This window comes from Moschus berezovskii, chromosome 8, assembly GCF_049115385.1.
Source record: "Moschus berezovskii isolate FMDL1 chromosome 8, NW_MosBer_1.0, whole genome shotgun sequence".
In the NCBI taxonomy this organism is placed as follows: Eukaryota; Metazoa; Chordata; class Mammalia; order Artiodactyla; family Moschidae; genus Moschus; species Moschus berezovskii.
In genome coordinates, this window is record NC_142467.1 from 15,583,665 (window position 1) to 15,598,919 (window position 15,255).

General features: G+C 41.7%; 1 protein-coding gene across 1 annotated transcript in view; it reads right to left on the reverse strand.

Moving 5' to 3' along the window:
* RHOBTB3 (Rho related BTB domain containing 3) overlaps positions 1-15,255 on the reverse strand; it is an 84,756-nt gene that overhangs the window by 66,994 nt on the left and 2,507 nt on the right. Inside the window, exons 3-4 of the mRNA XM_088839287.1 lie at positions 11,378-11,450; positions 8,910-8,972 (exon numbers count right to left, since the gene is read on the reverse strand). Coding sequence (XP_088695413.1) covers positions 8,910-8,972; positions 11,378-11,450 — 136 coding nt within the window. The remainder of the gene's footprint in view (positions 1-8,909; positions 8,973-11,377; positions 11,451-15,255) is intronic.

Consider the following 15,255-nt stretch of genomic DNA (forward strand, 5'->3'; position numbering starts at 1 on the left):
CAGTCGTGTCCGACTCTGTGCGACCCCATAGACGGAAGCCCACCAGGCTCCCCCGTCCCTGGGATTCTCCAGGCAAGAACACTGGAGTGGGTTGCCATTTCCTTCTCCAATGTGTGGAAGTGGAAAGTGAAAAGTGAAAGTGAAGTCGCTCAGTCGTGTCCGACCCTTAGCGACCCCACGGACTGCAGCCTACCAGGCTCCTCCATCCATGGGATTTTCTAGGCAATAGTACACACAATATCACTGATGGTCCATTTCCTGATATCTTAAAGATTTTTTTTTCATAGTTATCTTAAAGACTACATTTTAAATAATCATTTCTCTTTTATGTACAATTTTTATTGGGTTTATATATTTGTAGTTTCCCTCATTAGTATCATTAAGGGTTTGTTTGTTTTCACTTTTGCCAGGGTGTAACAAATTGGATTATCTTATGTCCTCCAACCTCAAGGTCACTGCAGAACACACACACAAGGAAGAACCTACAGCCTTAACAGTATGTTTTTGTTTTCCTGGCTGGCATGCCATCATTTAATATTCATTCAGATAGATGTTCTTATTCTGAGATAAAATATAACTGCATATGAGTATAAGATACATCTCCAAAGTGGGGAGCCAGCATCGACCCCTGAAATTCCAGAAAAGGTATTTGAATTTTTATCTTCAAACATTTATTTTTTACCGCCCCCCCAAGTAAAGGAAAGACATTAAGCTCTGCTGATATTTAATGTGAGGATTGGTGATGGCACCCCAATTTGATCCCGAAGTGGGCAGGCATTCAGGATGTTCCGGGGAGAGTGTGGTAGCACCACCGCACACAGTAGGAGAGGGGAGGACTCTCTCCTTTGTTCACTTTTTTTAAATTGTGTTTTAACTGAAGGATAAATGCTTCACAAAATTGTGTTGGTTTCTGCCAAAGGTCAGTATGAATCAGCCATACATAGTATAGGTAACATATTGCCACATGTTGCAGTTTCTGTATCTGACTAAATGGATTTATAGATGACATTTAAGCAACCTATTGCAGCATGGATCAATGGAGACAATGTTAATAATGCAAGAAAGGGCAAACACAATGGACTGAGCTGACATTTCGGGCACTCTCTGGGAGTCACACTGTAAGGCAAAAAACTAATGACTAATCAGATTGACAGTCAGTTGGCAGTAATCATGAAAGACTGTTTTAACAGACTTAGAGAATGGACTTGTGGACACAGCAGAGTAAGGAGAGGGTAAAACGAACTGAGAGAGTAGCCTTGACATAGATACACTGTCCTGTGTAAAATAGGTAGTGGGAAGTTACTGTATATCACAGGGAGTTTGCCTGGTGCTCTGACAGGCTAGGGTGGACGGTGGGAGGGAGGGGGTATAAGTTTACTGATGATTGATTCACATTGTACAGCAGAAACCAACACAGCATTGTGAAGGAATTATTCTCCAATTAAAAGTAAATTTTAAAAAACTGTTTTAGGTATGGATTTATAGTTACTTTTGCTAACATCTTCACCTGAAGGATGTATTACAGTTAATAGATAATGTTCTGAGTGAAAGTGAAAGTCACTCAGTCGTGTCTGACTCTTTGTGACCCCATGGACTGTAGCCTACCAGGCTCCTCTGTCTATGGAATTCTCCAAGCCAGAATGCTGGATTGGGTAACCATTTCCTTCTCCAGGGGATCTTCCCAACCCAGGGATTGAACCCAGGTCTCCTGCATTACAGGCAGATTCTTTACTGTTCAAGCCACCAGAAAAACCCAAGAATACTGGAGTGGGTAGCCTATTCCTTCTCCGGAGGATCTTCCTGACCCAGGAATCCAACTGGAGTCTCCTGCATTGGAGGCAGATTCTTTACCAGCTGAGCTACCAGGGAATCCCTATCATAATTAGCTAATCAAATCCAGTTTTTGAACTGTGGTGTTGGAGAAGACTCTTGAGAGTCCCTTGGACTGCAAGGAGATCCAACCAGTCCATCCTAAAGGAGATCAGTCCTGGGTGTTCATTGGAAGGACTGATGCTGAAGCTGAAACCAGTACTTTGGCCACCTGATGCGAAGGACTAACTCATTTTGAAAAGACCCTAACGCTGGGAAAGATTGAAGGCAGGAGGAGAAGGGGACGACAGAGGACAAGATGTTTGGATAGCATCACCGACTCAATGGACATGAGTTTGAGAGAACTCCAGGAGTTGGTGATAGACAGGGAGGCCTGGCGTGCTGCAGTCCATGGGGTCGCAAAGAGTCGGACATGACTGAGCAACTCAATTGAACTGAACTAAAAACTGGACATCCAAACGATGATAAAGCTCAATGATATTTCTAAAATGTTTAAGGAATGAACGATTCAAGCAATACTTTAAAGAAAATTCACCGATTATAAATGCTATGAAGTCTTTTCTGAGCTTCCTTAAAAATAAAAAGTCAAAAAGCAACATACCATTGGGAAAATAGTTTTCTTCTTGTGAAGATAAGTGTTATTCCCAGCAACACATGAAACACAAATGGCGGGGGGGGGGGGACTGCATTCCTTCGATAGCAAATACCTTGAGAACAGGAATATAAAACAGTGCTAAAGACCTAAAGCACAAGTTTTGGGACATGTTACGCTAAAGACCTAAAGACACAAGTATTGGGACATGTTACGCAATGTGGGAAGTTTACTATGTTAAACAAAAAGCACAGATGTTTTCAATATGTCTTATGTTATGCTGTTGAATAGATTCTGTTTCAGTGTGGTATTTACTAGATTGTGTTTCAGTCATGAAATACATTTTAAAATGACAGTTCTGTGAGCCACTAAAGGAAAGCTATAGTAGAGAAGATATTCTTTCTCTAATACAACTTACGATGGTATTTTCAACAATTGACTTTAAAAAAACAAACTTTATGCAAAACTTCTGTGAGTGAGTTATTACACTTTAAAAAAAAAAAAAGCTGTTTAAAGAAAGGAAGGATTCCAAGCTTACAGTGAAAGCAACCACATGGAATTCATTTGAGGTATTTCTCATAAGCAGTTTTCCCAGCAAAGAAGCTGGAGCCAGAAACTAAGGTTAATTTTGTGAAAACAAAACTTGTATAGCAGTTTTTAAAAATACTTCTTCACTGTGAAATATAACACATACAGAAAAGTGCATAATACCGATGCATGTAGTTAATAAATAATTACAAAGTGAGCATTCCTAAGCCATCTCCAGGTCCAGAAAATGGGGCATTATCAGCACTCATGCAAGGGTGCACACACACACACACACTGCCCCCCACTCACAGCTGCCCCTACTCAGTTACAGATCTATTCTTTTTCTTAGAATCATGAGCCTGATTTTTGTGATGACTATTTGTTTATTTTTCCTTACAGTTTTACTCTCTATCCGTGCATTCCTAAGCTGATATTTTGTTTTTTCTTGTGTCTGAACTTTATGTAAGTTGCTGCTGCTGCTGCTAAGTCACTTCAGTCGTGTCCGACTCTGTGCGACCCACAGACGGCAGCCCGCCAGGCGCCCCCGTCCCTGGGCTTCTCCAGCAGGAACACTGGAGTGGGTATATGAGTTGCGTCTTATATATACTCTATACACTCTTGTGTGTCTTGGTTCTTGTGCTCATCTTCATTCCTAAGATTTATTTATGTTGCTGTAGCTGTGGTTTGTCCCTATTATTCCTTTCTATTGCTGAACAGCATCCAGTGGATATATAAATTACTATTTACCTATCCATTCCATTTTAGATGCATGTGTGGCTTATTTCTGCTGCTGCTGCTAAGTCACTTCAGTCGTGTCCGACTCTGTGGGACCCCATAGAAGGAAGCCCACCAGGCTCCCCCGTCCCTGGGATTCTCCAGGCAAGAACACTGGAGTGGGTTGCCATTTCCTTCTCCAATGTGTGAAAGTGAAAAGTGAAAGTGAAGTCGCTCAGTCGTGTCCAACCCTTAGCGACCCCACGGACTGTAGCCTACCAGGCTCCTCCATCCATGGGATTTTCTAGGCAAGAGTACTGGAGTGGCTTGCCATTGCCTTCTCTGGGCTTATTTCTAGTTTTGGCCTATTCCACGCAAAGTCTGATGTGAAGAGCTGAATCCTTGGAAAAGACCCTGGTGCTGGGAAAGATTGAGGGCAGGAGGAGAAGGGGACGACAGAGGATGAGATGGTTGGATGGCATCACCGACTCGATGGACATGAGTTTGAACAAACTCTGGAAGTTGATGATGGACAGGGAATCCTGGCGTGCTGCAGTCCTTGGGGCTGCAAAGAGTCAGACACGACTGAGTGACTGAACTGAACTGAACTGTCAAGCAAAGCCACAAAAGACTACTTTTGTTTTAAAATATAGAATCTTGGTGGATATGCTAGATCACAGGGTAAGTGTATGTCTAATTTTGGTAGATAGTGCCAACTGATTTTAAAAGTGGTTTTAAGTATTAACACTCCCAGTAGCAGGGCATGAGAATTCTCCCTGTATTTCTTAATATACTTAATAACACTTAGTATATGCCAGACAGGTGGCTCAGTGGCAAAGAATTCACCTGCCAATGCAGAAGACACAGGAGATGCGGGTTCAATCCCTTTAGGCAAGATCCCCTGGAGGAGGAAATGGCAACCCACTCCAGTATTCTTGCCTGAAAAATCCCATGGACAGAGGAGCCTAGTGGGCTACAGTCCATTGGGTTGCAAAGAGACACAACTAAGCACACACACATGTCATGTCATATGCCAGATATATTAAGTGCTTTATAAATATTGACTTTTTAAATTTTTAAATAACCCTATCGAGTAGGTTCTGTTACTATCCTAATTTACAGGAGAGAAAATTATAGCATCAGTTCAGTTCAGTCGCTCAGTCGTGTCCAACTCTTTGCGACCCCATGAATCACAGCACGCCAGGCCTCCCTGGCCATCACCAACTCCCGGAGTTCACTCAAATTCATGTCCATTGAGTCGGTGATGCCATCTAGCTATCTCATTCTTTGTCGTCCCCGTCTTCTCCCACCCCCAATCCCTCCTAGCATCAGAGTCTTTTCCAGTGAGTCAGCTCGTCGCATGAGGTGGCTAAAGTATTGGAGTTTCAGCTTTAGCATCAGTCCTTCCAATGAACACCCAGGATTGATCTCCTCTAGAATGGACTGGTTGGATCTCCTTGCAGTCCAAGGGACTCTCAAGAGTCTTCTCCAGCACCACAGTTCAAAAGCATCAATTCTTCGGCGATCAGCTTTCTTCACAGTCCAACTCTCACATCCATACATGACCTCGGGAAAAACCATAGCCTTGACTAGACGGACCTTGGTTGGCAAAGTAATGTCTCTGCTTTTTAATATGCTATCTAGGCTGGTCATAACTTTCCTTCCAAGGAGTAAGCGTCTTTTAATTTCATGGCTGCAATCAGCATCCGCAGTGATTTTGGAGCCCCAAAAAATAAAGTCTGACACTGTTTCCACTGTTTTTCCATCTATTTCCCATGAAGTGATGGGACCAGATGCCATGATCTTTGTTTTCTGAATGTTGAGCTTCAAGCCAACCTTTTCACTCTCCTCTTTCACTTTCATCAAGAGGCTTTTGAGTTCCTCTTCACTTTCTGCCATAAGGGTAGTGTCATCTGCATATCTGAGGTTATTGATATTTCTCCCGGCAATCTTGATTCCAGCTTGTGCTTCTTCCAGCCCAGCGTTCCTCATGATGTATTCTGCATATAAGTCAAATAAGCAAAGTGACAATATACAGCCTTGACGCACTCCTTTTCCTATTTGGAACCAGTCTGTTGTTCCATGTACAATTCTGACTGTTGCTTCCTGACCTGCATACAGGTTTCTCAAGAGGCAGGTCAGGTGGTCTGGTACTCCCATCTCTCAGAATTTTCCACAGTTTATTGTGATCGACACAGTCAAAGGCTTTGGCATAGTCAATGAAGCAGAAATAGATGTTTTTCTGGAACTCTCTTGCTTTCTCCATGATCCAGCGGATGTTGGCAATTTGATCTCTGGTGCCTCTGCCTTTTCTAAAACCTGCTTGAACATCTGGGAGTTCACGGTTCACATATTGCTGAAGCCTGGCTTGGAGAATTTTGACCATGACTTTACTAGCGTGTGAGATGAGTGCGACTGTGCAGTAGTTTGAGCATTCTTTGGCATTGCCTTTCTTTGGGATTGGAATGAAGACTGACCTTTTCCAGTCCTGTGGCCACTGCTGAGTTTTCCAAATCTGCTGGCATATTGAGTGCAGCACTTTCACAGCATCATCTTTCAGGATTTGAAATAGCTCAATTGGAATTCCATCACCCCCACTAGCTTTGTTCGTAGTGATGCTCTCTAAGGCCCACCTGAGTTCACATTCCAAGATGTCTGGCTCCAGGTGAGTGATCACGCCATCGTGATTATCTTCATCGTGAAGATCTTTTTTGTACAGTTCTTCTGTGTATTCTTACCACCTCTTCTTAATATCTTCTGCTTCTGTTAGGTCCATACCATTTCTGTCCTTTATCAAGCTCATCTTTGCATGAAATGTTCCCTTGATATCTTTAATTTTCTTGAAAAGATCTCTTGTTTTTCCTATTCTGTTGTTTTCCTCTATTTCTTTGCATTGATCGCTGAGGAAGGCTTTCTTATCTCTCTTTGCTATTCTTTGGAACTCTGCATTCAGATGCTTATATCTTTCCTTTTCTCCTTTGCTTTTCGCGTCTCTTCTTTTCACAGCTATTTGTAAGGCCTCCTCAGACAGCCATTTTGCTTTTTTGCATTTCTTTTCCATGGGGATGGTCTTGGTCCCTGTCTCCCGTACAATGTCACGAACCTCCGTCCAGAGTTGATCAGGCACTCTATCTATCAGATCTAGTCCCTTAAATCTATTTCTTACTTCCACTGTATAATCATAAGGGATTTGATTTAGGTCATATCTGAAAGGTCTAGTGTTTTTCCCTACTTTCTTCAATTTCAGTCTGAATTTGGCAATAAGGAATTCATGATCTGAGCCACAGTCAGCTCCTGGTCTTGTTTTTGCTAACTGTATAGAGCTTCTCCATCTTTGGCTGCAAAGAATATAATCAGTCTGATTTCGGTGTTGACCATCTGGTGATGTCCATGTGTAGAGTCTTCTCTTGTGTTGTTGGCAGAGGGTGTTTGCTATGACCAGTGCGTTGTCTTGGCAAAACTCTATTAGCCTTTGCCCTGCTTCATTCCGTGCTCCAAGGCCAAATTTGCCTGTTACTCCAGGTGTTTCTTGACTTCCTACTTTTGCATTCCAGTCCCCTATAATGAAAAGGACATCTTTTTTGGGTGTTAGTTCTAAAAGGTCTTGTAGGTCTTCATAGAACCGTTCAACTTCGGCTTCTTCAGCATTACTGGTTGGGGCATAGACTTGGATTACTATAATATTGAATGGTTTGCCTTGGAAACAAACAGATCATTCTGTCGTTAATTACAGCATAGAGAGGCTAATTTCCTTGCCTACAGCTATACAAATAGTGAGAATCCGGGAGGTGTGATTCAAACTTAGATAACTAGCTCCCGTTAGCAACCCCTTACCCACTATATGTTTTGTGATTGAAAATGCATGTAACTTATAAAAACTCTGGTTATCTTATAGGTTTTTTTAAACCATTTGAATAACATTAGGTAAGATGAAAATGTACCCATCAGATTTAACCAAAATCTTTGCATAATTAGTTATAAGGCTGAAAAATAAATTGGTGGTTTTGTTCAATTGCCAAGTCATGTCCGACTCTTTGCGACCCCATGGAACTACAGCACGCAAGGCTTCCCTGTCCTTCACTATTTCCTGGAGTATATAAGTATGATTTAGCAACCCAGCTAATGGAGCAGTTCTTCCATTTAAATTCTCATATCTTTGTGAGCTCTTTTTAGAGAGCCTTTAAATAAACTGAACATAAAAGCAGACATCTGTGTTGCTGTATCACAAAATGTTGAACCGAGATTTAAAAGATAATGTTGTTCAGTCGCTAAGTTGTGTCTGACTCTTTTTGACCTCATGGACTGCAGCACGCCAGGCTCCTCTGTTCTCCACTGACTCCCAGAATTTGCTCAAATTCTTGTCCATTGAGTCAGTGATGCTGACTAACCATCTCATCCTCTGTTGGTTTCTTCCCCTTTTGCTTTCAATCCTTCCCAGCATCAGGGTCTTTTCTACTGTGTCGGCTCTTTGCATCAGGTGGCCAGAGTATTGGAGCTTCAGCATCAGCCCTTCCAATGAATATTCAGGGTTTATTTCCGTTAGGATGATTTTATTTAGGTTGGATCTCCTTGCAGTCCACAGGACTCTCAAGAGTTTTCTCCAACACCACAGTTCAAAAGTATCAATTCTGCAGTGTGCTCAGCCTTCTTTATGGTCCAACTCTCACATCCATACATGACCACTACAAAAACCAGAGCTTTGACTGCCCTGCCCTTTGTTGGCAAAGTGATGTCTCTGCTTTTTAATATGTTGTCTAGGTTTGTCATAGCTTTCCTTCCAAGGAGTAAGCGTCTTTGAATTTCATGGCTGCAGTCACTATCCACAGTGATTTTGGAGCCCAAGAAAATGTAATCTGTCACTTTTTCCCCTTCTACCTGCCATCAAGTGATGGGACCAGATGCCATGATCTTAGTTTTTTCATGAAGCATATTCAATTGTTATTCTTTGTAAGAGATTTGTCGGCAATAACATTCTAGAGAAAAGTATATTTTGTATTATTAGTAATACATTTTAAAAAGTTTTTTAATGTGATTTACTTTATCCTTAGCTCATCTATTGAAAAATTTCTATTTCAATGTGTTTTACTGTGGTCACAATATATTAACAGTAATATATGCTCGTCATTTATAAAGATATTGGGGGGTATACTCAAAATTCTTACAATAGGATGCTCAGTCAAAAAATTTGAAAACTACTGGTCTGGCGTCTGAGGCTGTGTCTTAGAGAGAAAGCTTAGGATATCACAGTGGAGTCCTGGTCTGCCAGGAAGCAGAATAGGCCCTGGGCTAGCTGCTGCTGCAAGGGCAGCTGTGAGACAGGAAGTAAGGGGGAGATAGGAGAAGGTAACACATATAAACCGCAGACCTACTTGCCTAGAAATCAGCCCAGTGAAAAATATATTTGTATTGTACTAAATAATCTAATGAAAGATAAACGTTCGCAAATTTACACAAAAATCACAGAATTCAAGATTAGCTTTTTCTTTTCTTTTTTTTTAAACCACCAGAGCTTGCAGTACTTCACATAAGTAATGCAAACAAAGTCAGGTAGCAGAATCAGTAACCATATACTCAGTCTCGAGAAAAGTTGATGTTTCTCTTTTTATTACCTGGATAACTCTTCTCAGAGAAACAGTCAGAAGTTTTCTTCTAAATTTTTGGATCTCTTCTAAACTATAAGGCTGCAATATCATTCATTCTGTTTGGAGAAGCTGAAGTGAGAATTCATACCATGTATATACAAAAGCCAACTACTGTAAGCTCTTTCAGAAAAGGTCTAAGATGTTCATTTGTGTGTTTGTTTGAATATATCTATTCACCTGTGTTATAGTGCCCAATTATGTTTTTCAAACAATTGTTCTGTTTTTCAGTTAAAATGTTGCTTTAAAAATGCCAGAACATACTTTTCTTGGAATCAAGATTGCCTCTTTCTTACCAGCACTTTTCAAAGGTTTGAACTTCAAAGAAACCTGGGTTTTTGGCCTTTACTATGCCTGCTCTGTTATTTGGCCCTGGAAAAAAATATATATGTAAATATCATAATCAAGCATATTGATTGTGTAATTTATCAAGCATATTGATTGTGTAATTTATTTATGCATAGTATCTTGTGAAGTTTTCCATGTGTAGACCTACAGAAATATAGAATATTAAATTTGAATGGTGTAATATTTTGTTGCTAGCCCTCGTTTTTACAGAACTGAAATATATTAAAAAGTAGATTGTTTTCAGTGTTCCTACATCTGTCTCCAGTTTTAACTGTAATAGAAGTTAACGCAGTTTCCAGTGGTAAATCCCTAAGTCTTCCTCATCTCTTGTATTCCTTTTATTTGATCTGTTCAAGCGCATGCATCCCTGCCGAGGCCATCCACTAGGCATCGTCCTAATGGGAGCGTCTCACAAGCACGCTTTCACGCGTTCTCCTGTTTCATTCAACAGCTGCCGCAAGCTGCTCACCATGACTTCTTTCCTCATGCAGTCCTGCTGGTCCTTATTTTTCTAGAAACTCGCTTTATACTTTCCACCGTTGTGTCTGTGACCCTGTCTGCAATTAAACACTTTTCACGGTGAACAACAATTGAAGTTTTCTTAGTGATATTTTTTCTGAGGCCAGCCCTCAGTTCAGTTCAGTCGCTCAGTCGTGTCCGACTCTTTGCGACCCCGTGAATCGCAGCACGCCAGGCCCCCCTGTCCATCTGATGCCATTAAGTCAGCCACTTGTGTTCTTGGGGAATAGTCCTTTTGGGATTCTAACAGATCATTCAACTTATCTGAAGGATGTTATTTTCTCTTCCTTTGTTTCCTGCTTCTGTCACTTTTTCCAGAGATCCCTGTGGACACATTTTTACTAGCATTGCTCTCCACACTCCTTTTTTAGAGACCCTTCAACTTAAACAGTCTAAATCTGGGACTGGAGAGTTACTACTGATGGGCCTTGTCTCCTCTCACCTTTAGATTAAAACATCTGGTCTTGTGTGATTATCGTCATCTCTCCCGCTGTACTGCCAGTTCCCCCCCACCCCATCCCCGCTGTAGCCAGATCCAACCCCCTTTTCAACCAATAAGTGCCCTACTCCTACAGGGTGAATATGGTTTCTGCTAACGCAGGGGCTTGTTCCACATGCTTCCTCAAGATGTTCTAGTGTTATAAGCTCATTCCCAGTTAAGACTAGAGTGAGACCAGGCAATTCAATCTACATTAAATGGCATTCAAACTTTCCTCCATGAAGTGATAAATAGGGGAAGCTAAAAGCAAAGTCAGTTCTGGATTAACCCCAGTGGTAAGCGGAGCCTCTCAAATTTTCCACTGAATATCCCCGAAATGAGAGGTAGAGTAAAGCCCTGATGTTCCCAATGCCTAACCTGCCACCCAGGTAATGGCGTAAATTGCCCACCATAAGCCCAGGAAATTTTTTTTTTTTTTGGCTTCTCAAACGTTGTCCTTAAACCATGGTATATTGTTGTTGATTTAATATAAAGGTAATAGTAAAATTACTTGGCACCAGCTAAAATGAAAGGACAGGGCTTGTTTACATTATGACTTAAAGAGAGTTTATGAAATTTTAACGAGAATTTATGAAATTCTGAGGGGCAAGAAAACGTGAGTGAAATCTAGAAAGCAACATTTTTTTGGAACTGATTAGTTAAGAAACTATATTTTTGTGGGTCAACAGAAACAAAAGAATAATCGGTAATTGTAACTGGAATGTTTACCACATTGGGAAGGATCTTGTTTTTATGGGTCATTATGTCAAACTCTTCAGAATTGTGAGGAAGGTCGATGGCTCTATGAACAAAAAGAATGAGACACTCAGAAGTGTGCAATCCTGGCATAATGCAAGAAGCAGTGAAGTATAACATAATATAAAAAATACAAAACAGACACAAAAGCAGAGTTAGTTTTGTTTCGTTACATGTGTTTTAGTACTCTTGCCTAGAAAATCCCATGGGCGGAGGAGCCTGGTAGGCTGCAGTCCATGGGGTCACCACGAGTCAGACATGACTGAGCGACTTCTTTCACTTTTTACTTTCACACATTGGAGAAGGAAATGGCAACCCACTCCAGTGTTCTTGCCTGGAGAATCCCAGGGACGGGGGAGCCTGGTGGGCTTCCGTCTATGGGGTCACACAGAGTCGGACACGACTGAAGTGACACAGCAGCAGCAGCAGCAGCAGCAGCAGCAGCAGCAGCAGCTGCAGCCTTGAAATGGAGCAGTCTGTCACTAGGTTGCTACCCATGAACAGTCACAAACTGTACACAATTTGTAACTCCCCAGGCTGGACTCTAGAATTAGGAGGCATTTTCAGCCAGTGCTTTTTATTAACTCACTGTGATTTCTAATAAATAACTCAGTCCTCTTGCATTAACAATGATTAAACAATGTTTTGCTAACGACTCTGCCATGATCTCAAAGATTTTTTTATTGTAGGAGGACAGATTGATTTAAATAGAGTCACTGTTCTAAACTACCATGCTAGAAATGTCATGGGGAGAGGCCAGCTGGGTTGCTCAAGCTGGCCTCAGGATGACATTGCCTCAGTTGAGTCACATTTTCCAGGGCTCATTCCTTGGTTTTTGCAGGCTCAGAAGCTTTATTTTGTCAGGGTGTCCAGAGTTGATCATACGCAAGGGTTGAAGGTTGTGCTAACCCAATGCACAAGAGGCCGGTGTGTAAACTATTTATTCATTTATAATCACAAGGTTAACTATCAACGGGCCTGGAAATCTAGGATAGGTGGCCAGGATTTTCTTTTCCCTTTAGGTAAGTCTACATGGGAAACCCTTCGTTACCTTCTCAGTTCAACAGACATCTATAAAGCGCTTTAGGTACAGGACCTTTTGATACCAAGGAGTTTACACTTTAATTAGAATTATGGCAGCATTAAATTGTGTATGGAGACATTTTCCAGAGCAAACTGCAGTAAGTGAATATATGCCTTGATCGGTTTTCTAAAGTTCTATCTTCTGATTGACAGGTTCAGCCCTTTGAAAGTAAAAGTGTTAGTCGCTCAGTCATGTCCGACTCTTTGCGACCCCGTAGATTGTAGCCTGCCAGGCTCCTCTGTTCATAGGATTCTAAAGGCAAGAATTCTGGAGTGGGTTGCCATGCCCTCCTCCAGGGGATCTTCCCGACCCAGGGACTGAATTCAGGTCTCCTGCATTGCAGGCAGATTCTTTACCTTCTGAGCCACCAGGGAAGCCCAAAGGGCTGATAGCTACCTGCATGATGGGATTAGCTGCGAAGATTATCCAGTAGCCATTCACAGTTTTGTTGTTGTTCAGTCGCTCAGTCGTGTCTGACTCTTCATGACCCCATGGGTGCAGCGCACCAGGCTGCCCTGTCCCTCACCATCTCAAAGTTTGCCAAACTTCATCTCCACTGAGTTGGTGATGCCATCCAACCATCTCATCCTCTGTCCCCCTCCTCTCCTCCTACTTTCAATCTTTCCCAGCATCAAAGTCTTTTCCAATGAGTCAGCTCTTGAGAATCATGGAATTCTCAAAGGCACCACATTCGCAGCCACCTTCTAAGTATGCTTCTTAACAAATACTTGGGAACTTGATAACCTGCTGAACAGGTATGCAAACAACTGTGTATAATGCACCTGTATTTTGTACTTCTAGATTCTCATATCAAGGAGTGACCTTAAAACTTGGAGTCTTCCAGGGCCAATCTGGACTCCATCACCACCCACTACTCAATAGAAGGGCATTTCTCGGCAAATTCTTCTTAACTTTATAGCCAGTTTAACCCAACATGCCCCGTTTCCTGATATCCTTATTACCGGCCCAACTACACCTTATCCTGATCATCTAGGTTTGCCCATACTTTGCTTTGTACCGAAAGTTTTCAGTTTTCCTTGTGGAATTCCAATCCAAGTTGAGGAGGAGGACCAGACCATGACTTCTCCATCCTCCTGAAGAATTTCTGTTCTCTGAGATCCAAGAGAAACTGAACTCCCACCTCTCTCTTTCTCCTGTTGCTGTCTCTGGGTGGCTACATTTTACTCTAGAAAACCACGAAACTCTGAAGATTAATGGTGCTACAGATTCATGGTCTTCATTCTTCAATCGGACATTTGGTACTGCCTGGCAAACGTTGTTGATGCTGTTGTTTTCCAAAGTGGTCCAGGCCTTCTCACTGTCCACCACCTCTTCATCAGGTGGGGAACTGTCTCAGCTTCCCACTGCTAAGCTGACAAATTTGCATGCAGCCACATACATCCTTTTCTTTTTCCTTCAGTCCAAGTGCGGTAAATATCCTTTATCTTACTCAAGGCTAGCTGCTTTAGTGGTGCCATGTGGGCTTCCCCTTGACACTGGAGAGACTGCTCTCCGTCCGTCCCCTTTACTTCTCCTGTCTTCGCCGTTTGCCTTTCTACTGCTCTTTACTCTCAGCATTAGTTAATAAACATGTCCGAGTCTCCAGGCACTATTCTTTCCTTCCTCTCTGGCTGGAAGCAACTTTTTAAAAACAGTTTTGAGTTCTGATATACTTAGTTCTCTCACTTGTCAGGACCTGTATACTGTCTATAATAAATTTTCTACTGTTTTAAAGAGACTTGTTTTAAGTGCTACAAACTTGCTCACCTGGAAAATGATTGCGACTGTTAGAATTCATGTATTACAAAAGTTCTTATGGTTAAATGTTGTTTTCTTCTTTAAACTTTTAAATTATGAAATATATAAAAAGTACAAAACATAGATGTATAGTTTAATGGGCAACTATAAGACAAACAGTCATTTAGTCAACATTCTAATAAGGAAATACCCCCAACCCATGGATCCCTTCTGGATCCTTACCTTCTCACCCTTCAGAAGGTGACCAATTTTCTGAATTTTATGGTAATGATTTTTAATCTTTTTTTTTTTTTTTTCTAATGAGTTTAACTGTTTCTTTGCCCAAGGCCTGCTTGTCTCTCATCTCCACCCTGCTCTGTATGCTGGAAACCTAGCTTGTGTCAACTATATCTATAGGCTCCTTTTCCTTTCTGCCTTTTAGTTGCATTTAGTCAATGGGGAGATCAGAGGGAGCAGAATGAGAAAGGATATTTCCCTTCCTTGGCTTCTACAGCATCTCTCCAAGGGCTCACTGGGCTGGTTTTAGTCACTGGGGTTAGCCAGAGAAATATAAACAATGGGATATGTAAGTGTGTGTGTGCATATAAAAAATACTATTTGTATATAAAAGAGATTTACTTTAGGAATTGGATCATGTAGTTGTGGAGGCTTGATAAAAACAAAACCTTCAGGTTAGGCCAGCAGGCTAGAGACCTAGGGAAGAGTGTGTATCAAGTCTAAAGGCCATTTGCTGGCGGACTTCCTTCTTAGGGGAAGTCAGCCTTTGTTCTGTTAAAGGCCTTCGAGTCATTGGATGAGGCTCACCAATATTATGGAGGGACATCAGATGACACCCCCTCCCTCTTATGGCAGAAAGCAAAAAGGAACTAAAGAGCCGCTTGATGAAGGTGAAAGAGGAGATTGAAAAAGCTGGCTTAAAACTCAACATTCAAAAACCTAAGATCGTGGCGTCTGGTCCCATCACTTCATGGCAAATCAATGGGGAAACAATGGAAACAGTGACAGACTT